General features: G+C 50.9%; 6 protein-coding genes across 6 annotated transcripts; 3 read left to right on the top strand and 3 right to left on the bottom strand.

Annotated features, from left to right (window-relative positions):
- Positions 1-982: 982 nt before the first annotated feature.
- Positions 983-1,162, top strand: NEUTE1DRAFT_34042 (uncharacterized protein; the record flags this gene model as incomplete). The annotated part of the gene is made up of 1 exon (XM_009848740.1): positions 983-1,162. A coding segment is annotated over one exon (180 nt), but the record flags the coding sequence as incomplete, so codon positions are not given.
- A 6,688-nt stretch (positions 1,163-7,850) lies between these two features.
- Positions 7,851-8,704, bottom strand: NEUTE1DRAFT_107253 (uncharacterized protein; the record flags this gene model as incomplete). Its single annotated transcript, XM_009849581.1, has 5 exons — positions 7,851-7,973; positions 8,104-8,156; positions 8,289-8,337; positions 8,453-8,474; positions 8,586-8,704. The coding sequence occupies 5 exons, from the start codon at positions 8,702-8,704 to the stop codon at positions 7,851-7,853; spliced, it is 366 nt and encodes a 121-aa protein (XP_009847883.1).
- Positions 8,705-10,697: 1,993 nt separating this feature from the next.
- On the bottom strand, positions 10,698-10,990 carry NEUTE1DRAFT_115816 (uncharacterized protein; the record flags this gene model as incomplete). The annotated part of the gene is made up of 1 exon (XM_009849580.1): positions 10,698-10,990. One exon carries the CDS (start codon positions 10,984-10,986, stop codon positions 10,810-10,812), a length of 177 nt encoding a protein of 58 aa, XP_009847882.1.
- A 705-nt stretch (positions 10,991-11,695) lies between these two features.
- On the top strand, positions 11,696-12,700 carry NEUTE1DRAFT_115815 (uncharacterized protein; the record flags this gene model as incomplete). Its single annotated transcript, XM_009849579.1, has 3 exons — positions 11,696-11,754; positions 11,897-12,097; positions 12,209-12,700. The coding sequence occupies 3 exons, from the start codon at positions 11,739-11,741 to the stop codon at positions 12,370-12,372; spliced, it is 381 nt and encodes a 126-aa protein (XP_009847881.1).
- A 1,701-nt stretch (positions 12,701-14,401) lies between these two features.
- On the top strand, positions 14,402-18,703 carry NEUTE1DRAFT_127476 (uncharacterized protein; the record flags this gene model as incomplete). The annotated part of the gene is made up of 3 exons (XM_009849578.1): positions 14,402-15,533; positions 17,715-17,999; positions 18,070-18,703. 3 exons carry the CDS (start codon positions 14,402-14,404, stop codon positions 18,621-18,623), a joined length of 1,971 nt encoding a protein of 656 aa, XP_009847880.1.
- A 1,289-nt stretch (positions 18,704-19,992) lies between these two features.
- NEUTE1DRAFT_127475 (uncharacterized protein) lies at positions 19,993-21,523 on the bottom strand (the record flags this gene model as incomplete). Its single annotated transcript, XM_009849577.1, has 1 exon — positions 19,993-21,523. The coding sequence occupies one exon, from the start codon at positions 21,521-21,523 to the stop codon at positions 20,210-20,212; it is 1,314 nt and encodes a 437-aa protein (XP_009847879.1).
- Positions 21,524-21,921: the final 398 nt, after the last annotated feature.

The following is a 21,921-nucleotide window of genomic DNA, read 5'->3' as shown; positions in this document are numbered from 1 at the left end:
AGTAGGTACCTAGATTACAGGTAGGTACGGGTTAGATACAGAACTAGGTTCTGCGGAAACGGTTTCCAACCCCTTGTCCGTAATCAATGCAACCTCGATCCCGGCGTAGTAGTTCTTCGACTTCTCTCTCATTCTCATTGGCACTCTCTCCGTCTGTTCCTGCTTCAACATTCAAACACCATCACCTTCCGTCTGCGGCTGCGCCTTCAACGTTCCTGATCTGAATCCAGAGATCCAATGCCTGCCTGTGCCCTCTTCCAGCTCTGAGGTACACTTTACCTTCATTCATACTAGCATCGACACTCGACACCGCGCTGCCCGTCATGTACGAGCCAGGTACGGAGACGGAGCCCAGGTGCAAGGTACCCTACCCCCAACCCGGTGCCGTTGTCACCTCAGCTTGTCACCAAGTAGACGACCAAGTGCCGTCTAGGTGAGAGCCTTCCACACTCCCCTCCCGTAGTCTTCCCGGCGGTCTCTGGCGTCATTGCTGCCTTCACGCCGCATATGGCTCCCCAGTCACTTCTCCATCCAGTACCGTTGACATGCAGAAGGTACTCTACAAACCTTGCCAGGCTGCCAAAACATCAGGTGTTATAAGGCCGCCGAAATACCCTCCTCCATGATGTTGGTTGGCAAGTTCGATATCAAACACTGTTTCATTCTATCATCAGTCAAGGCCTCACTTTCTTAATCAACAGTCGCTTCCACTCTACTGCTTTCCTCAAGTCTGCCTCTGTCTCTCAGTTTTAGACTCCTTGCCTCACGGTATCTCGCCTATTCGGAGCTTCTTGATCTCCAACTCTCCCAGTTCCGGCTCATACTCCCCGGTATATACGTTTAAGTCTCTTACTACAACAACTACTTTGCCTCTGCCAACCAACCGACTATCCACTATCTCGGCCGCGGCCCTGGAAACCCACTCCCAACATCTATCAACCACAACAAAGGTCGAAAAACATCGAAAAAAAGATTATCAACCATGTGCTATCAGGTGGTCGAACTTTACGCGGTGTGCAAGTGCCTCTACTACCAGCACGCTGTTGATCGGTGCGCGGCATATGGGCAACCCGGCCATTCTCCTCATAAGAAGGAGGTTTTGGTAGGACACTCTTGCGGCATTCACTCGCGCCGTAGCGGACATTCCTACGGCGCATCACACTACTCGGACTCTGGCTACTCATCAAGCCACTCACCCAAATCCTCCTCCCGTGGCCACTATCGATGAAGGATCGTGTCTCTGACACTGGATTGCTGCTGTCCACTGCATCCAGCGGGGCTCAAACGCTTCGACTTTGCGGACTGGGTTTCGTTCATCTTCTCATTCGGAGGTGGATCAGCTGGTTTGCCATCCCAGCTCTCTCTTCTCTTCCGGGTTCATGGTAGTCTGAGGTCTTTACCGGCGCCAAAAGACACTATGGTGACTCCTTGTTTGTTATAAGATCGACCACCCGAATTTGTCATTTGGAAGGACGCTGCCTGGTCCCAAAATTCCAGCAGTCTATTGTCGGAGACCAAAAATCAGGGCCTATGGCTCGCTGAACCAGTGAACGCACTCCTGCCGGAGGATGGGACAGGCTTTTCTGGGAATCTCTAGTACGACACGGTAGCGCTCCCTCAGATAAGGAATCACGTCGAAGACTCCCTTTAATTCTGTCACTCGATTTGAATAGTTTTGCGGGGTTTGGGAAGGCATAGCGTGGACGATGGCTTCAGCATTCCGATACAGCGGGCATAACGATAAACTGTACAACAACACACGATATCTTCAAACGACGGAACGGTTTACCTTGAGCTTCAGTTTGCTCATGTTTCCTTTCATTTACACTTCTTGTTTCACAAATCTCGATACCTCCAGAGACTAGGGTAGCATGGTGCGATGCATACGTGGTACGATACCAGGCGTTTCGGAAAGTCAACTTTTGGTTCTGGTGTTGGAAAAGGGGTTCAGGTTTGCGTTCTCAGTTCAAATTTCTGTACTGCATTTTTCCTTTCTTCAATCTTCTTTTGTTTTTCGTTGCAGGTTTCTTCCAGTACAACCACTACACATTGTACTACCAGTGTCCCAATTTCATTTTCGCCCTCATCTCTGCGCTGGAAGTAGGGAGGGGACACACTTGGACAGGTCAAGGGACGGGAATATGGTTAATGGAAGAGCACTGTGTGCTTCATAGCCATGTTGCTCATAGCGAACGGCCCGTCGATGGATTTCCTTTTCCCCGGTCACGATATTTCAAGCTTGTCTGGTACTAGGCTTGGCTGCTCCTGGCAGGTTCCTATGGAGAGCGTTTTGGTGTTACCTGGTCAGAAGCATGACAACAACTTCAGGTTATGGACATACCGATGTCACTACCTATTCATAGCAATTTGATACATCCAAAACCACTGAAAGCACTCGGAGCTTTCACATCACGATGCCGCAAGTGGTTGAGGTTTGAAAATAGCGACAATAGAAAGTTGTGTCCCAATATGGTATTCACAACTTGGCCGATGTTTACTCTCTGTTTACTGTGCCGTAAACATGACCCCTGCAAGTAGCCTGGCTGTTTCTTGAGTAATTTCACCTTTGGAATCCGCCAGAAAAGATCGCCGGGACTATGGAAGTTGCATATCTAGTGATCAGTCTACATATGATAGCCATCATCCTGACGGTCATTGCTGGGAGTGCACGATGGTAACCGAAGAGCTTGTCGAGCCAAGACAAGCAACTGCGAGACGGTCCTTGCGCGCTTAGGCGCTTAATGTGAAGTCGCACAATGTCATGCCCGTACAGGCAGCCGTTATTCGGTATGCGGATAGTCGACTTGGTGTCTCGGTTGAACCATAATGATCGATGGGAGTTACAAAGCTTGTGGCTTATAAGTACCGTCCCGACCTCGCCTGCTTGAGCTACGAGGTCCACTCTAAAATCAGTCCCGCCAGTTAGGTTCCGTTAAGCTTCCCGTTTAGCGGGGCTCACGACTGCCAAGGAGAATTCTTGAGTCCGTTCCTGGAATGCCAAGCTTTTTCATGGGTTTGCGTTGAGGAAAGTGGAGACTGCCGATCTGCTGGAAATACCCCTCCTGTTAAGCTTGTATTCTAATTGGGCCAAAGCGGGCGCTTCCAACCCTTTTTCTGGAATCTGGGGGTCCCGAATTGGATGATGTGATGCTGCGGGCGGGACACCCGACCGATACCCGGTGAACACCACAATAACGACCTACCACACCATCTCCGTTCCCTAGCGCGAACACACTTTTTCTCACGTTGGCATGCTCTGCATGTTCCTGACCACCAAGCTTGAGAATCCATACTTCAGTACCACACAACACCACCATCTCAAATTGCCCTTTTGTCATCTTTTGGAATGCGTGGCAGCCACATGGCTGCCATGTGCACCCATTTCATATTCCATCCGTCTGGCTGCTACTATGACTGCACCACCACCGGTCTTACTAATGGTTGGTGACAAACGCCGTCTTCGACATGCTTCTCACGGGACGCCGGATTATTGTATGTCGCTGGCACCATCTCAAGCTTAGTAATTTACACGATTGAAATCCAGCTTCGTCTTCAGCCTCACCTGGGAGTTAAGGAGATCGCCAACTTTACCCCAAACCTCAACAGGCAGGAGCCCGCCAACCAAGCAGGCAGTGATATTTCGCGCACTTCAGTTACATTGCAGCAGTCATCTGAACAAAACTTCGGCAAAACTTCCCACTCGGTCACTCCTCGAGGCAATTGCGCCTCCGTGATATCTGCCCGCAGACGGGGGTTATCCAGAGGCTCCCATAATGTGCCTTGCAAACTCGAGTCTCCGTATCACATCGAACATGCCAGACTGATCTGTAGGCGACCATCTCAAGTTATCCTTACTTCCAGGTCCCTACCTACCGTACGTTACATAACGATCAATATCAGGCTGATGTACTGTACCCTTGTTACATAACGTCGTCTAAACCGGTCGTCCGTTTCAAAGGGACACAAAAGAGGTCACCAACTATGGTACAAGCTTTACGGCATTCCATATCATCCGGAAATTCATCGCCGAGCGTACAAAATGTGCAAAAACTTCTGAATAATCCGACTGCCAGTCGGACTGGCTCATAGCGGGGATATCAATCAACTATGTACAAAGTACCTACTCACAGTCCGGTGTTGAAACACATCGCCCATATGGATGTAGTGGATCTTGCGTGGGGGCTTTTCAATTGCTTCCAGACACCACCGTGACCAGGTACCTGCTTTACTGCCGTCCGAAGAAGCATCTGAAGCAAGACGGATGTCCCGCTGCCTCTTTTAACTCCCGGGGTTGATCACATAACGGTATCACCAACTTCCCCGTCCGGGGTTACTATGCACCCTCGATGCCTTTCTAGCATGCGCCTACAACGGTCGCAGATGGCGTGCCTGACGGTCAAGTCGAGTCAACCTTACCGTCCCGATTTGTCATACGCGAGGACGGACCGTTGCTTGTGTCAGTGAAACCATACCTACCTATCCTACCTCCCTAGCCTCATAACGTACCTACCAAGTCTGATACGGATATATGTACTGTATGGTACATATGCGGCTCAAGTTCGAGGGTCGTCAATTGCTGGCTCGCCTTACCCTCGTTTCCCGGCTGCCTGATTGGGGGTTGCGATTCAGCTCTGTTCAGCTCGGCCTTGGCAAGCTGCTTTTCGCCTGTTGGGATTCGAGGGAGCTGGGTAACCTAGTGGCTGGGTGGTGGTTGGTTACAATAGTCTTTGGTACATTTCGTTTGGTTTGCTTTACCAAAGATGCCTGCCTGTGACAGTATCGAAATTACTTCGACTAAAGACATGAGGTCGGGGGCGGCTTTGATTTCGCTGAGCCACCTTGCCGACCTCTATACAAAACATCAAGTCCTGAAATCAAATTCTTCATTACTTATTCTAGTCAAATTCTAGTGTTTATTTCATACTGCCTTCAATCATTCCTAGCCTGCTATCATTCTGCACTCTTATAGTTATATCTTTATTCTGCTGCCTGCAAGTAACTGGTCCGCAGTCAATCTACAAAGCAACAGGCAATGTACCGTACAAAATTTTTAGAAACGGAATTTGAAACTAGGCTGAGGATCTTTCAGCTTTCACAGAACCGCTCGACACGAAGCGTGGTGCATCGCAGAAGTGGATGACTATCTTGTCATGAAACAACGCTTTAATAAAATTAGGTAGAGCACTATATATGCCTTACAATAATCATCAACATTTCGATTCCCTGGGCCTCGTACATCGCAGCGATCAAGCTTTCTAGCTTTCCCCTCCCGGATCCCCAAGACGGAAGCTTAAGACTTTTAGAATCGGCGTCGGGAAATAGTTACGGGAACGTCGCAAATCGCAAATCATCACAAGCGCGCAAATGTCTTACTTGCCTACAAGTGTTGCTTACACACTCGTCCTGCCAACACCACACAGCCGCGCTTATCGCGGTACCAAGTTTTTGTGAATATGGTTTGGCCAATGTTGCAAGGTCACACATGCATACATATTTTAAAAGAAGTTCAGGTTCGACAAAACGAAAGCCGAGTCCATGTTGGTACCCGTGTACTGAAACCGGACCTTTACGGTAACGGTAATCAACCGTAACAGTAACGGTGTCGGCAAACGATGCCGGTAGTATTGCGTGCCTTGAATGCAAGATTATATGCGTTATTCAAACTTACTTGATACGTCTTTCATGAAGCGATCACCGCCGCTGTCATGCCTATGGTATTGTGCAGACTGAAGAACCATGCGGCGTGGGGGTATGGTATGATAAAGTTGATTGGTATCTATTGTTCGATTTGGGCACGGCTAGTGATCATGGTCAGTATTGTTTGACAACTTTCAATAATTTCATTCAACTCGGCTTTGGAGTACTCGATTGTACATGGGCCTTTGGAGACGTGGTGGTATACACTAGATGTAGAGAAAGTGCTTGATAGACTTGAGACCTCTGCCATAGGTTGGTTCCCTGTCTCTTCTCTCAGTCCGGTAGGTCATGAGAATTACCAGTTCAATGAGAAATGAATTCAAAGAATTTCTAAAGGCTGTCAGCAAGGCAAGGTCCGGGTATGCGCTTATTAGGTGGGAGCACAGGAAATCAGCCAAACTTACAACCTTGAATGATAATTTCATCAGTGTTATAGAAGCAGGTAAGCGTTAATGATTGTTGGATAAGCTATTTCGACTGTGCAAGATCCGCTGACAGACAAATTAACAAGGTCAATAGTATTATCAAAATGCAATAGGATACTTTGGATAGAGAATAGTCAAAACATACTTGACACTGATATGTTCGTGTAGAGGAAACTATAGGGACAAAAATGTGAACACTTTGAAAGGGAATGTCGAGAACGGGAAATGTTGGCACAAAGCTCCCAGAAAAAAGAGAAAAAAGAATTTCAATGGTCATTCGTGCGACGTGGGCCTGATTCGAACAGACGCTCCCGAAGGAACAAGATTTCTAGTCTTGCGCATTAGACCACTCTGCCACCACGCCTAGTGATTGTAGTTGAATAAAGGTTCGAAGTTGTAGTCTATCAACCCGCTGCATGTTGCTGAAGATTAAACAGGATAGGATTCGAGTTTGCGTGGGCAGCATGGTACTGATCCGATCCATTCGAGCGTTCCTGTGCCGAACGGGAAGAGAAAGAAAGAAGTTGATGACGCGATCATGAACGTTCAGACTAGGGCTTGGCTGCTGAGTTAAGATTTGAGTACGCGATCCATAATCACGCATTAACGGTCGTTTGAAGCATAGGTAGATTAGGTGGCGGGGTTGCGCGGCGGCCGCGGGGGAGGATTTGAGTTGAGGTAAGGAGAGCAAATCGTTCGCAGCAACAGATGAGTTGCGTCAGGAGCGGGGACCACGAGCTAAAGCCAAGTGGGAGAGACTCGAATTGACGCCGCAGTTGGAGAAGATGTTTCAAGAAATGGAAGAGCTTGAAAGAGCTGGACGTTATGAGGAAGGTGGTATGTTAATATGTATTCGGTTGATCGGCGCGTGCAGAAGAGATCGAGGGTGGGCTCGGTGGACACAGCGCAACATCCGCTGCCCGCGTGGTGACATCATCAGCCCTGTATTGACAGATGCAGGGAGTTTGGCAACGCGGGACAAGATATAATTAGCATTTTCTTGGTTTTCAAAGGGTTATAACAGCAGAATCCTAATATGGAGAAACTGTTCACCGCGAATCGCGGGATTTTAGTACATAGGAAACATGGTCGGGTTCTACGCGGCACCAATCCGCAGATCCGCAGAACAGTAAGCATTGCTCAGAACGCGGGAATAGACTCCAAGCTTATAACACTTAATAATCACTAGGCGTGGTGGCAGAGTGGTCTAATGCGCAAGACTAGAAATCTTGTTCCTTCGGGAGCGTCTGTTCGAATCAGGCCCACGTCGCACGAATGACCATTTGTAACTTTCTTTTTATTTTTTATATTTTATATATATCGGTACACGTTTGATATGAATCTTCATCCTTTTTTCTAATCGCGGAAGCAGGATCGCTACCAGCCCTCCTTCTTCTTCATTTTTTTTCTTTACAAAGTTGATGAAGTCGTGGTATGACACTCCCCAATGGGTCAGTGACAACAACATTCCTTCCACTTGTTATTATCCACAAGATTTAAGTTCTTGCCAAGTTTAAATGCCATTGCTTTCAAACCAGTCTGATTCGGTTACATTATACACTGGTGTAACTACCAAGGAAGCTACGAATAGGTACATGTTCTGATATAATGGAATGTGGTAAAGGTCATATAAGTGATGCCTGTCATGATGAAAGACGACGCTGATGATGGCTGGCTGCCTCAAAACCTTCAGTCAAGTCTATGCCTGAAGCCAAGCTGCCCTCGCAGTCAATACCCAAGCAGATCGGGGCTGCCTTGTTCTCCAAATACTAACGTTCGCGACTTTCCATCTGGATGGGAGGAACCTGTGGGAAAGCACGCCCAGCGGCCGGTCTCTGCTTGCAACTGTACCTGAATGGGATTTAACTTCAAATATCCCGTGAACTTTTTAGAGATGTGTGGTGCATCACGACATAGTCCGGAGTATATACCCTACGGTGCAATAATCATTATCAGGACAACCTGTCAAGATGAAACTTACCACGGTCCTACATATACCGACAGTGGCGTGGCTTCGCTTCCTCCTTCCAGTCACTGTATCGTCAGCCATAACAGCAAATACCCATCTACTCAGACCAACATGGTATTGAAATGTCCTTCGCATCATAATTAGACCTTGCAAATATCGGCGAACACCCGGCATGCAAAAAACCGCTGATCTCTTACACACAACAGAAGTGTTGACATGCCCAGTTCGAACAAAAGGTTGGATGTGCTAGCCATCAACAATATTTTGATGTGATAGAGCTCGGAGTAGACAAAACCGGCACCAGTGACTCCCCATGACTCTTCGACGAGTATATCCGCTGTGATTTCCTAGCATACCACACCTGCCTTGCTCCGATATGAACCCTACCACAGCAAGAAGTCATCCCAGTCTGACGCAAACAAAGAGTTTATAGCCGATCCGGCAAAACTATAGCAAAAGTCATCAAATACTCCTACGTGCCTCTGGGAACCTACCGTATCGCCAAACCCATATAGCTTCTCGTGTGGACCTCTCTCTCATCGATGACGCCCTGGAACCTCCCACCTTGCTCGCCAATCCGTCGCTGGGCATTGGTCTGGTGATCGATGCGCATGATGACCCCTTGTAGGAAGGAGAGGGGGCGGTGAAAGCCTTTACATGGCGGTGTGCAACTTCAAGATCCAAACCACGACGGTGAACAATGATACGGGCGCGAGGGCAATGGATTTGGTCGGTGGATTAGGGATGTAGCCTTGTGAACGACTGGGCTGACGATGGAAAGGTGTGGTAGTGGGTTAAATATCTTTGGTTGCGTGGGTTTATCATTTTGGTTCCAATTTCCCGTTGCTTCTCCCTCGCTGCTGCTGGTTCAAGCTTCGTTTTGCTTTCGATGACTGGCTGGCTTGCCGACTGACCGCGGCAGACCTTCACCAGTCGACATGGAACTATTCAACTAATGGAAAATGCTAAGAGGACTGAAGTCTCGCTCTATAATCTCAATATCATCACGGCCACCTCCGCCGTGAGCGCCGTGAGCGCCGCTACCAGACGCTTTGTCCCGAACCAAGTTCTTCTGTTGTCAAATATGCTGTTATCACCTATCCCCTCCTTCCTCTGAACGTCATGTTTCGGGTTGACTTCGTGCTAACCGAAATCCAACCTATGTTAAATACGCCTCTCATAAACACCATATCAATCTGACACACCGCAAACGTCTCGTCACGCTTTGCGTCGTGCCACTTGTTATCGGTTATGGCATTTTGGGAGGCCCAGAGAGCAGATCTGTGGATGATCACATTGTTCCTGTCAACCAAGCGCTGGCCGTAGGCGTGGTAAGACCTGTCTTTGTCGTTGCTGTACCGATGAGAAGCACAAAGACCGAGTGATGGGTCACCATATAGACGTAATGGATTGGCTACCTAGGGCGCCGGAGCTCGTTGCTGGATCCCGTTGCCCTTGCCCAGGAAGGGTCATCAGCGTGCAGGAGACCGATATAGACATCGGAGGCGCAATTTGCATCACAATAATAAAAGGTGCAGCATTAAATCGAGGTCCCCATCAGCCAATTTGGCGAAGTATCTCCGAGGAGGAGATCGCGAACGGTTGCAATGTCCAGGGGTTTTGATAATGCGTCGCTCAAACCGCGGTCTACCACGTAACCTCAAACGTTCTCAAGGTAGTCGGAGGCTGTCTGGGTAACATGCATCAGCGCAGATGCCGCTTCGCTAGCCTTGGAATTGGAATCCCGACACTTCTTGTCAAGGACCACAGAGTCGTCAGAATCGCCAATATACATAACGCAGTTCCAAAAGCCGACATAACCGGGAGTTCTGGCCTCGATGTTGACTACTTCACAATGACTGCTCCGGGAAGCACGTAAGTGACCGAAAACAACATGTCGTGTAACTGGACAACTCCTCTATCGTCTATCATCAAGATATCTAACGTCTTGTGAGCAACCAAGTCAGAAGCACCCAAATGCTACTAAGCAAGAAGCGGTCCATTTACTGCCTTCGTCGTCCTCCTCCTCCTATCACACACACTCACACACAGAGAGAAGTAGGGCTATTTTTTTAAAAAAACTTTTACAGACTGACTAACCTTATTGCTGTCTTATTGTGCGATGGGCATTGTTAAGTAGCTCCCGCCGTGCGTCGGCTTTTCGTGCCTGTGAACAGGATGGCTAACGCTGTAGACTCTGGCCAGAACAGCATGTGATGGAAAGGGGACAATCCTCGCGGGGATTTTGCGTTTGGAATTGAGCGGAGAAGCTCCTTTATGAATACGTCTGTAGTATCTAAGGTTGTTAGCGCAGACCCATGAGTTTTTATGCCAGACACTGGATTCGCAAGGGCGAATACTAAAGTCTGTTCTCGTGTCTATGTTACATATGGAACTTCCATTCCTGATATTGAGCTAGACCTCCTAGATCCGATGACTGTAGCCCCTTCACGTTGTTATCCTCAACAGTGACGTGATGAAGTACAAGCGGACTGATACCGATGGGAATGTGCCGTTGGTGTAGACGTCGACACCATACCTCTAATCGTGATTGTGGAAAGACGAATCGACAACGGACAGGGCTCCAGTACGGTCAGGCAGACGAGCATCAACGGCCACCGTATACTCAAATAAAGTACGATCCTGGATGACAGTGACAGAAGGTTCGTTCGAACTTGATACCCATGTGGCAACCGTCAAATGCCGCAGTCTCCTGGCTCAATAATTTCGGGGCTGTTGTGTTGTTGTGTATTCTCGTTGGTTTTGTTTCGTGTTGGTAACAGCCGAGACCATACGGTAATTATCACAGTCTTGTCTCGAACGTTGCCCGGTCTCCAATTTTGTAGTTGCAGGGACAATCGCAGTTAGAACAAGGTATACTTGAAGAATCGACATTCGATATCAGCATATATGGAAGGAACTGCTTCTCTGGCATGTATAATCGCGCGTCTGCACGTGAGAGCCGTGCATTGTAGTCAGCGTCTGAATTGATGTAGTGACAGAGGATGTACTAGGTACATGATATGCGTTACAGTACAGGATGGGCAATGAGATGCGACCGCGCGGACGGAATATATACATAAGGTTTGTGCAAGTGGGGTAGACGTTGGAGACAGTCCCGGCTGGCATCCGCTGTCGACCAAGCGTGCAGTCGGCAACGAACGTCGACCGAGCTTTCTGGGCACGCCATCTCTCCGCATGTGAAATGTACCTCGGCGCATTGCCTCCCGTCACAGGACAAGCGTCATCGCATCCAACAGAGAAGCCGTGGAAGGTCGACGCCAGGGAACCAAGATGATTTGTGAAACTCACGCCAGATTCAATTCCCCAGGTGATTTGCGCAGCCGCTTGCTTAATTGAGTAGCTCTGTTCGTTGGTAGTCCCGTAGCTTGTCCTGGAAAGCCGCCTGCTGGTGAAAGGTTGACCTTTGCTCGAGGTCTGCCCATAGGGAATCCTTGTCTTCTCTTGTGTCACTTGTGGTTTATATAGTGTCGCCCTCCCTGTTTTCCCCTTTGCTGCCATCCCGTTCCATCCATAGCCAACACGTTCACATTATTCACTACTATTCGTATACCTAATCCATCGTCACTCACTTCACCTTTTTACTTTACTAATTCAACCAACCCCTTCAATCCAAATTTTTCAACATGTCTCTCAAAAACGGTATGTCTAGCGATGGACCAAACCCGCTCACACCCTTCGCGCGTTTTGTTGTTGTCGTTGTTGTACCAGCCGTGATGGCGCAAGACTTTCCATGTGTTCCTGAAACCGAATCAGTGCTGACCGTAGCCGTGTGACGATTTAGACAAGTTCCCTTCATCCGCCGCCTTTGACGCCATCAACAGCGCTCTCACCGGCAGCGAAGCTGACCGCAAAGACGCCATCAAGCAGGGCAACGCCGTCTTTGCTTTTGTTATCAAGAACGCTGCCGGCGAGACCGACGAGTGGCATATTGACCTCAAGAACAAGGGTGAGGTTGGCAAGGGTCTTGGCGAGAAGCCTACCGGTTAGTTTTCCTTCCACTTGCCCATCCATTTGCCTTTGCCCTTTCAGTCGTGCCTCGATGCTCTAGTTTTGCGCAATGATGATGCGACTAACAAAATTGGTCGTGATAAAGTCACCCTCTCCCTTTCCGATGCCGACTTTGCCAGCCTCGTTGCCGGCAAGGCCAACGCCCAGCGCCTCTTCATGTCCGGCAAGCTCAAGATCAAGGGCGATGTCATGAAGGCCACCAAGCTCGACCCCATCCTCAAGAATGCGCAGACCAAGGCTAAGCTCTAAATAAATCTAGTTCTACATGCGAGCAAGTCCCAAAAACACCTGCAAAAAAATAGTCAAATTATAAAGCATGATACCATAATGCTGTCGTTTCAGAAGAACATAGCTATCTGGGGAACGTGTACTGATTTGGTGGGATGGTGATGGTGCTAGTTGTGTTTCGTGTTGTGCTCTACGAATACTCGTTTGGAAGGGGAAGCTTTTAGGTATAGCCAGCGGCTCTCTACACAACGTGAATCATGTTCAAACTGTCCGTCAGTATTCTGTATCTTTATCTTCAATAGTCGAGACTTTCATCCCGACGACTTTCGCATTTATTAGTCGCGGATCGTCCAATGTTGTCATTGACATGTGACAGTGCTCGTCCAACGCCAACCACATGCCACCCATGAACTTGCAACTTTTGGGCTAGGATGGGCAGAAAGTAGTTAGCCGAACCCAGTTCGTAACGGGATTTTGAGAAAGCGGGCGGTCAGCAGTGTGTCTAACGACTTATAAGTGTGGCGCATGACGCTTGTGTCGCCCTGGTGAGCCATTCACAGAGACAAGGTTGCGAGGTGTTCGTGCCGTTCAAATCCAGACTGTACACTAGGTGGTAAAAGAGAGGAAGGGATCATGGGTACCATTTGTGCGCGGTGGCTTCGCTTTGGCTGCGACTGGCGAAACAAATCGGAATCATGAACTCCTTTCGACTTTCTGCACAGCAAAGGGACGCCCAAAAAAGATAAGTAGGTATGGTCCGGCAGAGAAGCAGAGGGGCTCACGATGGCGGCCGATGGCTTCCCTTGATGGGTGGTTCGGCAGGCACCGCGATCCAGTCAGAACTCGAAGTGGACGTTCCACTGACAGGAAACCACAGCCGGGTCCGTGCACAGCAGCTAAGAGAATCGCGACAGTTTGCACGTCCACTGCATTGGCGCATGGACGCTACAGTCATCGATCCCTCTTTTTGTGTGTCGGTGTTCTTCGGGGGGGTGGATGGCCCGTGCACGAGGATGCAATACGGTGAGAGCATACCTAGCTGGTTTCCTGTTCCCGCCCTTCAAACTGTCCAGTCTCCCCATCGGTCTGACACCGTCGCCAGGGCACTGGCCACTGCCGACCCACGATTTCTGCCGGCCGCCCTTGTCGCTAGCACATAGCGACGTGACCTACGTAGGTAGAGGTAGGGTACACCTCCTCCTCCCGCCTCTATCCAGACAACTGCAGTTTTTTTTGGGTGTTTTTTTTTCTCACGGTCGTCCGCCACGGCGCCATCAAGAAACAAGAAGTGCTTGAACCGCCAGGCCTGAACCAGGATTGTCATCTCCCATTCACGCTTTCCTGTGGACAAACACATCAGCTATCATCGACTCTATCCCATTTCCGGGCCAGCATCCATCCACTTGTATTTATCATTGCCGTCCAGTTTGCTTTGTTGACAGACCCAAGTCGGTCTTTATACTGCCCGCCCTCCGCCCTCGTCCCTTCGCTGCTGTGACGAGCTTCCACCACACGGTACTCCTCATCTGACGGTCGCGCGAGCCCTGTCGCTACTTACTGTAAAAGTAGCAGCCATCGGTGTCGGTCTCGGACTTCACACACCATCACGGTTGGTGTGTTCTATCTACCCTTCATTACCGTTTGAAAGCAAGCCGAAGCCCTGAGCTCTCCCACCGCTGCCACGCCTGCTGCCGCCGTTGCTGGTACTAGATTACCGACCGCCTTGTCGCGCAACCCCCAAAAATTTCCCACGCCTTTCCAGGTTCCCACACAAAACCCTCAACCACCACGTCGAGCAGCATCCCGTCCACCTCGCTTCCTCGTCCCTTGCGACGCGCCCACAAACGCGCCGAAACCCATCGCGGGTTTCTGTTTATGCACGACAGCGACAGCGAGTCCTTTCATAGTCCTGCCTTTGTGACTCGGCTCTGGAATAATCAACACCGCCACACCACCTACCTGCCCGCCTCGGCTTCCCGCCTATTCCTAAAACTACATCTCTGCCCTCGTCCATCGACATTTCGGTCGGCGAACCGCCCAGTCTCTCGCGATGGATTCACAACCGAACAAGAGGCGTAGCATCTTTGGCCTGGCCACTAATCTCTTTCGCGGCTCCTCTGCGCCCGCCGACGACTCCAATTCCATGACGGAGTCCCCCCAGCAGAATGGTGTCACCAAGGCCCAGTCCGTCCCGCGCATCGACTTCAACAGCGCAACGCATGAAAGCCCTGCCAAGCGCGCGTCTGATGCGCAGTTGGCATTCCGCAAGCTCATCGGCCGCCCTCAAGGCCCGTCCAGCAAGCTTGCCCAGTCCTTCACCAGCACAGACTTCACAGAACTGTCATCGGCGCCGCAAAAGAAGATCACATTCCATACTGCTTCGGCGGCCGGCGCGACGAGGAGGATGCCCGGCGACAACCCCTACAAGTCACCTTCCTTCACAAGCACAGCCAAGGGTCCCGTTGTCAACGGAAATGGTGCCAAAGCAGCCAGCTTTTCTGGAACCGGCACGAGCACGGCGCCGAGCAATATCTTCCGTTCTGGCACTCCTTCCCTTTATCAGCGGTCCGGCGGCACGGCCTTTGCTCCTCGCATCGTTCCTGGCGGTCTGAAGAGCAGCCTTCCCCAGAGCACCCCCGGTCGCACTTCGCGCGGTACAACCGCTGAGCTCCTTGGCGCCGTCCCGGTCAACACGGAGCTTTTCAAGATGAGAATCCCTGAGCCTCCTCATCATTTGACCGGCGAGGTGTTGGCTAAAGAAGTCCCAGATGACCCCAACAGGGCCGGTTCCATTTATGCCGACGAGTTTCTGGCACACTACTGTCCGCCCGATCTCGATGAGCAACAGAAAAAGCAGTTTTTCTGCATCCTCGACTTGAGGCGACTCAAGTATGCCGCCGATGAGATATTCACCAAGAAGGATTGGAAGATCAATATTCTCAACTTTGCAAAGGAGTACGAGAAAAGCCGTAGCTTGATTATGTTGCGGTACGGCCTGTACGAATTCAAGACGGTTAGGGCTTCGGAAGAAGTCAAGAAAGAATGGAGGCAAAAGCATGGAATTGCAGAATCCGAGGAAGAAGCCAGCGCATCCTCGAATCTAAAGACACCGGCTGGCTCGAAGAGAAAGGCCGAGGAGGATCTGTCGCCAATTGACGGCGCCCTCAAAGCTTCCACCGCTGGTAACAAGCGCCCGCGCGCTCCTGAACCGACCAGCCCTTCGCCAATCAAGCAAAAGCCTAAGCGCAAGGCCTCAACGGTTGGATCGCCAGACGAAGCCCAGCCAGCCAAGCTGCAAAAGGCCTCGGGAACCCCAACCAAGGCGTCCTCTGCCACCAAGTCTGTCTTTGAGAGCATTGTCAACAACACGCAAACCGCGGCAGCGAAGAAGGCTGCGACTGGTGCTGCCAAGGCCGCTACGACCAAATCTGCGCCTAAATCCGTATTCGAAACTGGTCCCACGGCTCCCGCGTCCTCTGAGAACATCTTTGGTCATCTTTCAGACAGCAAGAGCAGCAACGATGATGCCGATGCGGATAGTGATGCCGAGACCGCTTCCAATGTTGACGATGATGAGGATGAGCATGGAGCTCAGCGTGATGGGTCTGCCAGCACTGGTGTTGCTATCCCTCAGTTTGGACTGGGAAGCCAAGCAGCGGTGAATGGAGGGTCTAGTGCCTCCTCAGACGCCGAAGGAAGTTTCCAGGGACGCAGCATCTTCGACCGTATCACCAGAGGATCTGACGGACAACCAATTCGAAAGCCCGTTCAAGATGGCAAATCTGATTTGTTCTCTGCCACTCTCAAGGAGGACCGAGCTCTCGGCACAACCCACGAGCAAGCCTCTTCCCCTGCTCCAGTCAACAACACGTGGAACACGGAAACGCCCATCAAGTTTTCCTCTGGCCCCAGCAACCCGTTCGGGGCTGCGACATCCAAGCCCGCTGTGTCGAGCAACCTTTTTGGAGCCCCTGTAGCTAAGAAGGCAGAGGAACCCGCTCAGGACTCGGCACCCAAGAGCCTTTTCGGTGTTCCTTCCAAGAAGGCCGATGAGCCTGTTACCGAAGCCCCCAAGGCACCGGCAGCTTCACTGTTCTCGTTTGGGACAAAGACCACCGATACTGCTGCTTCCAAGCCCTCCCTCTTTGGTACTTCCACGCCGTCGGCCCCAGAACCGGCTGTTACAAACTCGCTCTTCAGCTCGGGCGCCAGCACTCCTCTCTTCGGCCAAGCAAAGGACAAGCAGGAGTCTAAGGAGACCACGCAAGCTCCCTCCTCTCTTTTCGGTACTAAGCCTGCAGAGCCCGCAACGACTGAGGCCTCCAAGCCCTCGGTATTCCAGTCGAACACGCTGTTTGGCAGTGCTCCGGTAGCCAGCGAACCACCAAAGACACAACCCACTAGCCTCTTCAATAATCCTGCGGCGGCTGAAACGCAAACCACGCAAGCTCCGGCTTCGTCGTTGTTCGGGGCCAGCGCGTCAAAGCCCGCCACGTCCAGCTTGTTTGGCAGCGCGACTAATTCTCCTGGAGCAGACGAGCCGGCGGCAAAGAAGGTTGCGTTTGGCAGTACTGAAACCAAGCCCGCCGCCTCTATTTTCAACTTTGGCCCTACCATCCCCGCTGCCGATGCTGCCAAACCTGAGACTAAGGGCCTCTTTGGCACCACCAATGGCGCTACACCTGCTACGGAGACTAAAAATCTCTTTGGCGTCAGCACCACTCCTGCTCCTGCCACTGAAGTCAAGAGTTTGTTTGGCGGTACAGGCATTGGGGTCCCTGCTACTCAAACTCAGACCCTCTTCGGCAACACTAGCGCATCCGCAACGGAGACTAAGAGTCTGCTTGGAAACGCTACTGCTCCTGCTGCCGAAACCAAGAGCCTCTTTGGCAACACCAGTACCACTGCCCCTGCAGAGACCAAGAGTCTGTTCGGTAGCGCCTCTACCTCAAGCGCACCCTCAGACTCAAAGCCTCTGTTTGGCGCGACTACTAGCCAACCCGAAGCCTCGAAGCCTCTCTTTGGTGCCTCCAGCAGTCAACCCGAAGCTTCCAAGTCTTTGTTTGGTACTACCAGCAGCCAACCTGAAAGCTCCAAGCCAGCTTCCATCTTCGGAAGCAATAACCTTGCTCCTGCACCTGTCTCTGCTTCATCGAGCTTCACCTTCGGGTCCACAGCGGCTCCGGCTACTAGTCAACCTGTTCCGGCTGCTACCTCTAGCTTTACCTTCGGCTCTGGTTCTCCCGCACCTACACCTCAGCCAAGCACTAGCTTTTCCTTTGGTGCCACCCCTGCTTCGCAGCCTTCGCAGCCCGAACCGAACGGTAACATTTTTGGAGCCAACACTTCTTTCACATTCTCAGCTGGAGGTAATGATGGCGCTGCTATCAACAATCCTTTTGCTACCGGAGGTGCCGCTACTCCCACCTCGTCATCGTTTACCTTTGGCCAAACTAGTGGTACATCTGCGCCGTTTGTCTTTGGGCAAAGTAGTCAAAACACTCCATCCATCACCTTTGGCGGTGCCCAGGACTCTACACAACAAAATGGCAGCTCTAACATGTTCGCCTTTGGTGGTCAACAGCCCTCTGGGGGTGGATCCATATTCAACCTGGCGCCGCCCGTAGGGGGGACATCAACAGGTACTGGTAAGTTGAGACCTCGACCGCGACGACGCTTCTAGCCGGTGAATTATCATTAATCGACCGCAACGACCAGATTCCCCTAAAACCTTCGGCGGTGCCTCAAGCTTGGCCACGACGCCGGCTGTGGGGACACCAGAGCCAGTGGCCGCCGAGTCCAAGGATGCTCAAGGAACGCACGCTGACGGGGATGAGGCACCACAGGAGCAAATCTCGCTAGTCGAAGGCGGCCCGGGGGAAGAGGACGAGTCCGTCGTGTATGAAGTTCGTGCCAAGGCGTATAAGCTCGTCGCTCCCGACGACGATGACGACGAAGGCTCCAAGGAGAAGAAGAAGCCCTCCGTGTGGAAGACGCAGGGAGTCGGCCCCCTGCGTCTTCTCAAGCACAAAAACACCGGTGCGGTGCGCATGCTGATGCGTGTCGAACCCCGCGGCAATATTGCACTCAACAAGATCATCCTCCCCAATTTCACCTACAAGCCCGAGGCTTCGGCGCCCAAGAACATCAAGATCACCACGGCGACGGACGATGGCAAGGGTTTGGAGACTTGGATGCTCACCACGAAGACCACGCAGGCTTTGGCTGACGCGCTGGAAGAACATAAGAAGGCAAATGAAAAGAAGGATTAATGAGTTTGTCTGGTGGACAAAGATGAATGGATAAATAGGTCAGATTCAAATGATGAATAGCATCGGAAGAGTTGTTTGAAAAAAAAAAAAGTTAGTAGCTCACGACATTTGTTTTGACTTTTTTTTTTCTGTTTCTAGTTTTTGTCTTTCTCTTTTTTTTTGGTTTCAATGGGGTAAAAGCGGAGTGTTCTTGGACCGGACAATGACAGCAAGGCGGTGCCGCGTGTGGTCATGCTAGGTGTCGATGAGGGAGGAGGTGGTGAGGTTTGAACACTCTGAAATTCAGGTAAGGTAAGGTACGAAAATTGCATGGGGTTTGCGTTTTCCGATCACAAGTATTTTCATTTCTGCTATGCATTAGATGGATGGAAGGACCGTCCTGGGTTTTGATGTCACAAGATTCTTTTACGTTCCAAGCAGTCCTTCTCATCGATCTTGCGAGCATCATGTTTTTGTTACCTCTTGTTTCGGTTCGTTGCACTCTATTAGTCCCTCCATCACTTTATCTTCATCTTCAGAGACAGAAAACTGGGATTGCATCATACGTATCGGGTATAACATTGTTTTTTTTGCGCGTCTTTCTCATGGCTGGCTATCCCTCTATACCGCGCAGGATTTTCAGTTGATAATTGCCGAATGTGTCTATTCGTGATCCTCAAAAGTTGGGTCCCTTGGGCCCTCTCATGATAAGATGGAAAGGTTGAAATCGCTTTTTGGGGAAGTTAAACAAGAGAGTCGCGGAAAGCGAGGAAGGCGCAAGAGCTAGGTACGGAAGAGGTGAAGACAGCCAGGAAAAAGACAGAAACAAGCACCGAGCATATTTCGGAAGCAGCACTTGTTCAGACAGTTTGATAGCGGCACGGCAAAGAGAATGTATCCAATGGCGCCGTGATTATCCCGTCACTTGAGGTTTTTCTAATCACTTCACCCTTTTGAGGAGCGTTAAAAAGTGGAACCTTTACGTGAGGAACGAAAGGAGTTTGCCAGTTACTTGAACACAGCTGAAGTTCTCGATAACAAGTATTAGTCTTTTTCGAATTTATTCTTGTCATTTTCATGTTATCGCCTTGTGTTTGCTGTTGTCATTTCATTACATTACTAAGTTAAATTTTGTGAGCCAGGCAAGGTTGGCGGTCAAGGTTCTGTTTTACCTACGTTTCCTTGCCCTCCTGCACCCTTTTTTCCCCCCCTTTACCATAGTTTGTACCCATTCCACATCGGCTCCTTCCGTGGCATTAAACCATCCTTAATTGCTGTCCTATTCGCCGTATGCCACGCCAAATACCCTTCCGAAGATCACTTCTCATGGAGGTCGCTTTTTGTCCGCCTTCAAAGCTGCTCTGCTGGTTCCTCCCATCAGTCGCAGTTGCGAGTGTCATTTCCCCAGTACCCTGTGAGCTGACGTCTCGCTTTGATTTGCCAAGTAGATCCTTGTCATTTTGACACAAAAGCGCGACGGAGAAAGACAGTAACGAGCTTGTAGAACGTCAGCTTGTTCCACATGCTTTCCTCACAACACCCGTTCCGAGTTGACCAAACCCTTCAGCTCAAGGGACGGAACGGGAAAGAAGGAACCTCAAAGGGTTTTAATAATGTGGTGGCACACCAGACTGTGATGAAGACCGACGTGTAACGGAGGCGTTATTATTGCCATTGTTAGATGATCCAAACGATGGGTCAGGTGGAAGGGAGGGAGAAGCTGCCCCTAAGGCTGACGCAGAAGTGACCGCCGCCGCCTCAAATGTGGGAGCGGCGGCAGGAGAGGAAGTGGAAGAAAAAACAGTAGCAGGATTGCCATGCTGCTCTGGACTTGTTTCATCATTAGTAGTAGGCTGCTGCGACGGAGAGTTGGTCCCCGTTCCCATCATCAACAGGGGAGACGTCTCTTCATATGCAGGTGGTGGTACCTGATCTTGATCTGTCATTTCGGGCGCCGGGCTGTAGATGGTACTGTGTCCCGGACTGGGGGAGGGATACCTAGTCATGCTTGGAGATGTCGGCGCAGTGGTGGCGGCGCTCTGGGTCATGCTGGTGCTCAACAGGCTAGTGCCGACACTACTATATCCTGGCTGGCTCAGGTGGCTCAAGTGACTCTGGCTGTGTATTCCAGATCCGTCCTGATGGTAGTAATGTACCGGTGGGGGTGGCTGTAAACTTGCCTGTGACCCCGACGGTGGCGATGATATCGTTTGTTGCGAGAAGGTGGTATGGTAATTCCAGGGAGCCATGTTTCGCGTTTCTACACCGACGTACGCAGCAGTACTGGTTCCTTCGCCGACGGCGGACCCTGCCGCTATTCCTGCCCTCGCGGCTGGACCCGCCGACGCTTCGTTCCCATAGCCATGATAACTATTTCCACCCGCTTCAAGATCAACATCGCCACCTTCTTCCGCAACCGGCTGCTTCTCATATGGCGGCGGCGCCTCGCCCAGTTCATTTAGTCCTTCCTCGGGTCTGAAGATACCTGCCCAGTCCCATCTCCTCATCCCCGTCGACCGAGAACCACCCCATGCCCCGCCCCCAGTTCCTGATCTCGAGCCAGTATTGTTACGTCGCTGTGTCGGCGCCCCACGCACCCAAGACTCCTGAAGGTCACGCTCGATCAATGCCAACGAAGGGGCATCGACCTCATGAACTCCGAACTGAAGCTGCCCGTCACGACTGTGGCTTATCGATGCTTGGTGGGCGGAAGGTCGTCGTGCCGGGGTAGAAATACGAGAAGTCTTGTGGTTACCGAGGAGTTGTTTGCGTCGGCGGATGTGAAGACAGAGGGCCAAACCGCCCAGTACGATGACGAGGCCGACGGGGATCATCACCCAGACCCAAGGGTGGTTGTTATCGTCATCACCATCATCGGTTATTCCCGGGGGGGAGCCCCCGAACCCTGACTCTGAGGACATCTCGGTCTATATCTCTGTCCGAAACAGGCGGGGTCGAAAGGGGGTGCAGGGGCCGCGACGAAAGCTGGAGAAGAACTATGTTCAGGGGTCGGTGAGACAGCTTAGGTTGGGGCTCCAACTTCAGCTCCAGAGCGAGTGATAGCCGAAGAAGTGTCGTTCTGTCGTATCCTATGAAGTTGTACTCGCTCGCTTGCGCCGTATTTTTTTTTTTATTTCGACTCGGGTTAGCAAGAGATTAGCGGAGGGAAAATGCGGCAAGGGCTTTGTCGGCTGGCAGATCCCCTCAAGGGCTATCAAGGTAGTAAAAAGGAAGGGTGCTTTCGTAGTCAATTCATGACTAGTCGTGGCAGAGGTAGTCTTGAGTAGCTGGAATCCGTACTGTATGGTGCTGTGGTACT

Source organism: Neurospora tetrasperma, assembly GCF_000213175.1.
Source record: "Neurospora tetrasperma FGSC 2508 unplaced genomic scaffold NEUTE1scaffold_1, whole genome shotgun sequence".
In the NCBI taxonomy this organism is placed as follows: domain Eukaryota; kingdom Fungi; phylum Ascomycota; class Sordariomycetes; order Sordariales; family Sordariaceae; genus Neurospora; species Neurospora tetrasperma.
Note: the sequence above shows the minus strand (reverse complement) of the source record. Positions and strands in the feature narration are given on the sequence as shown.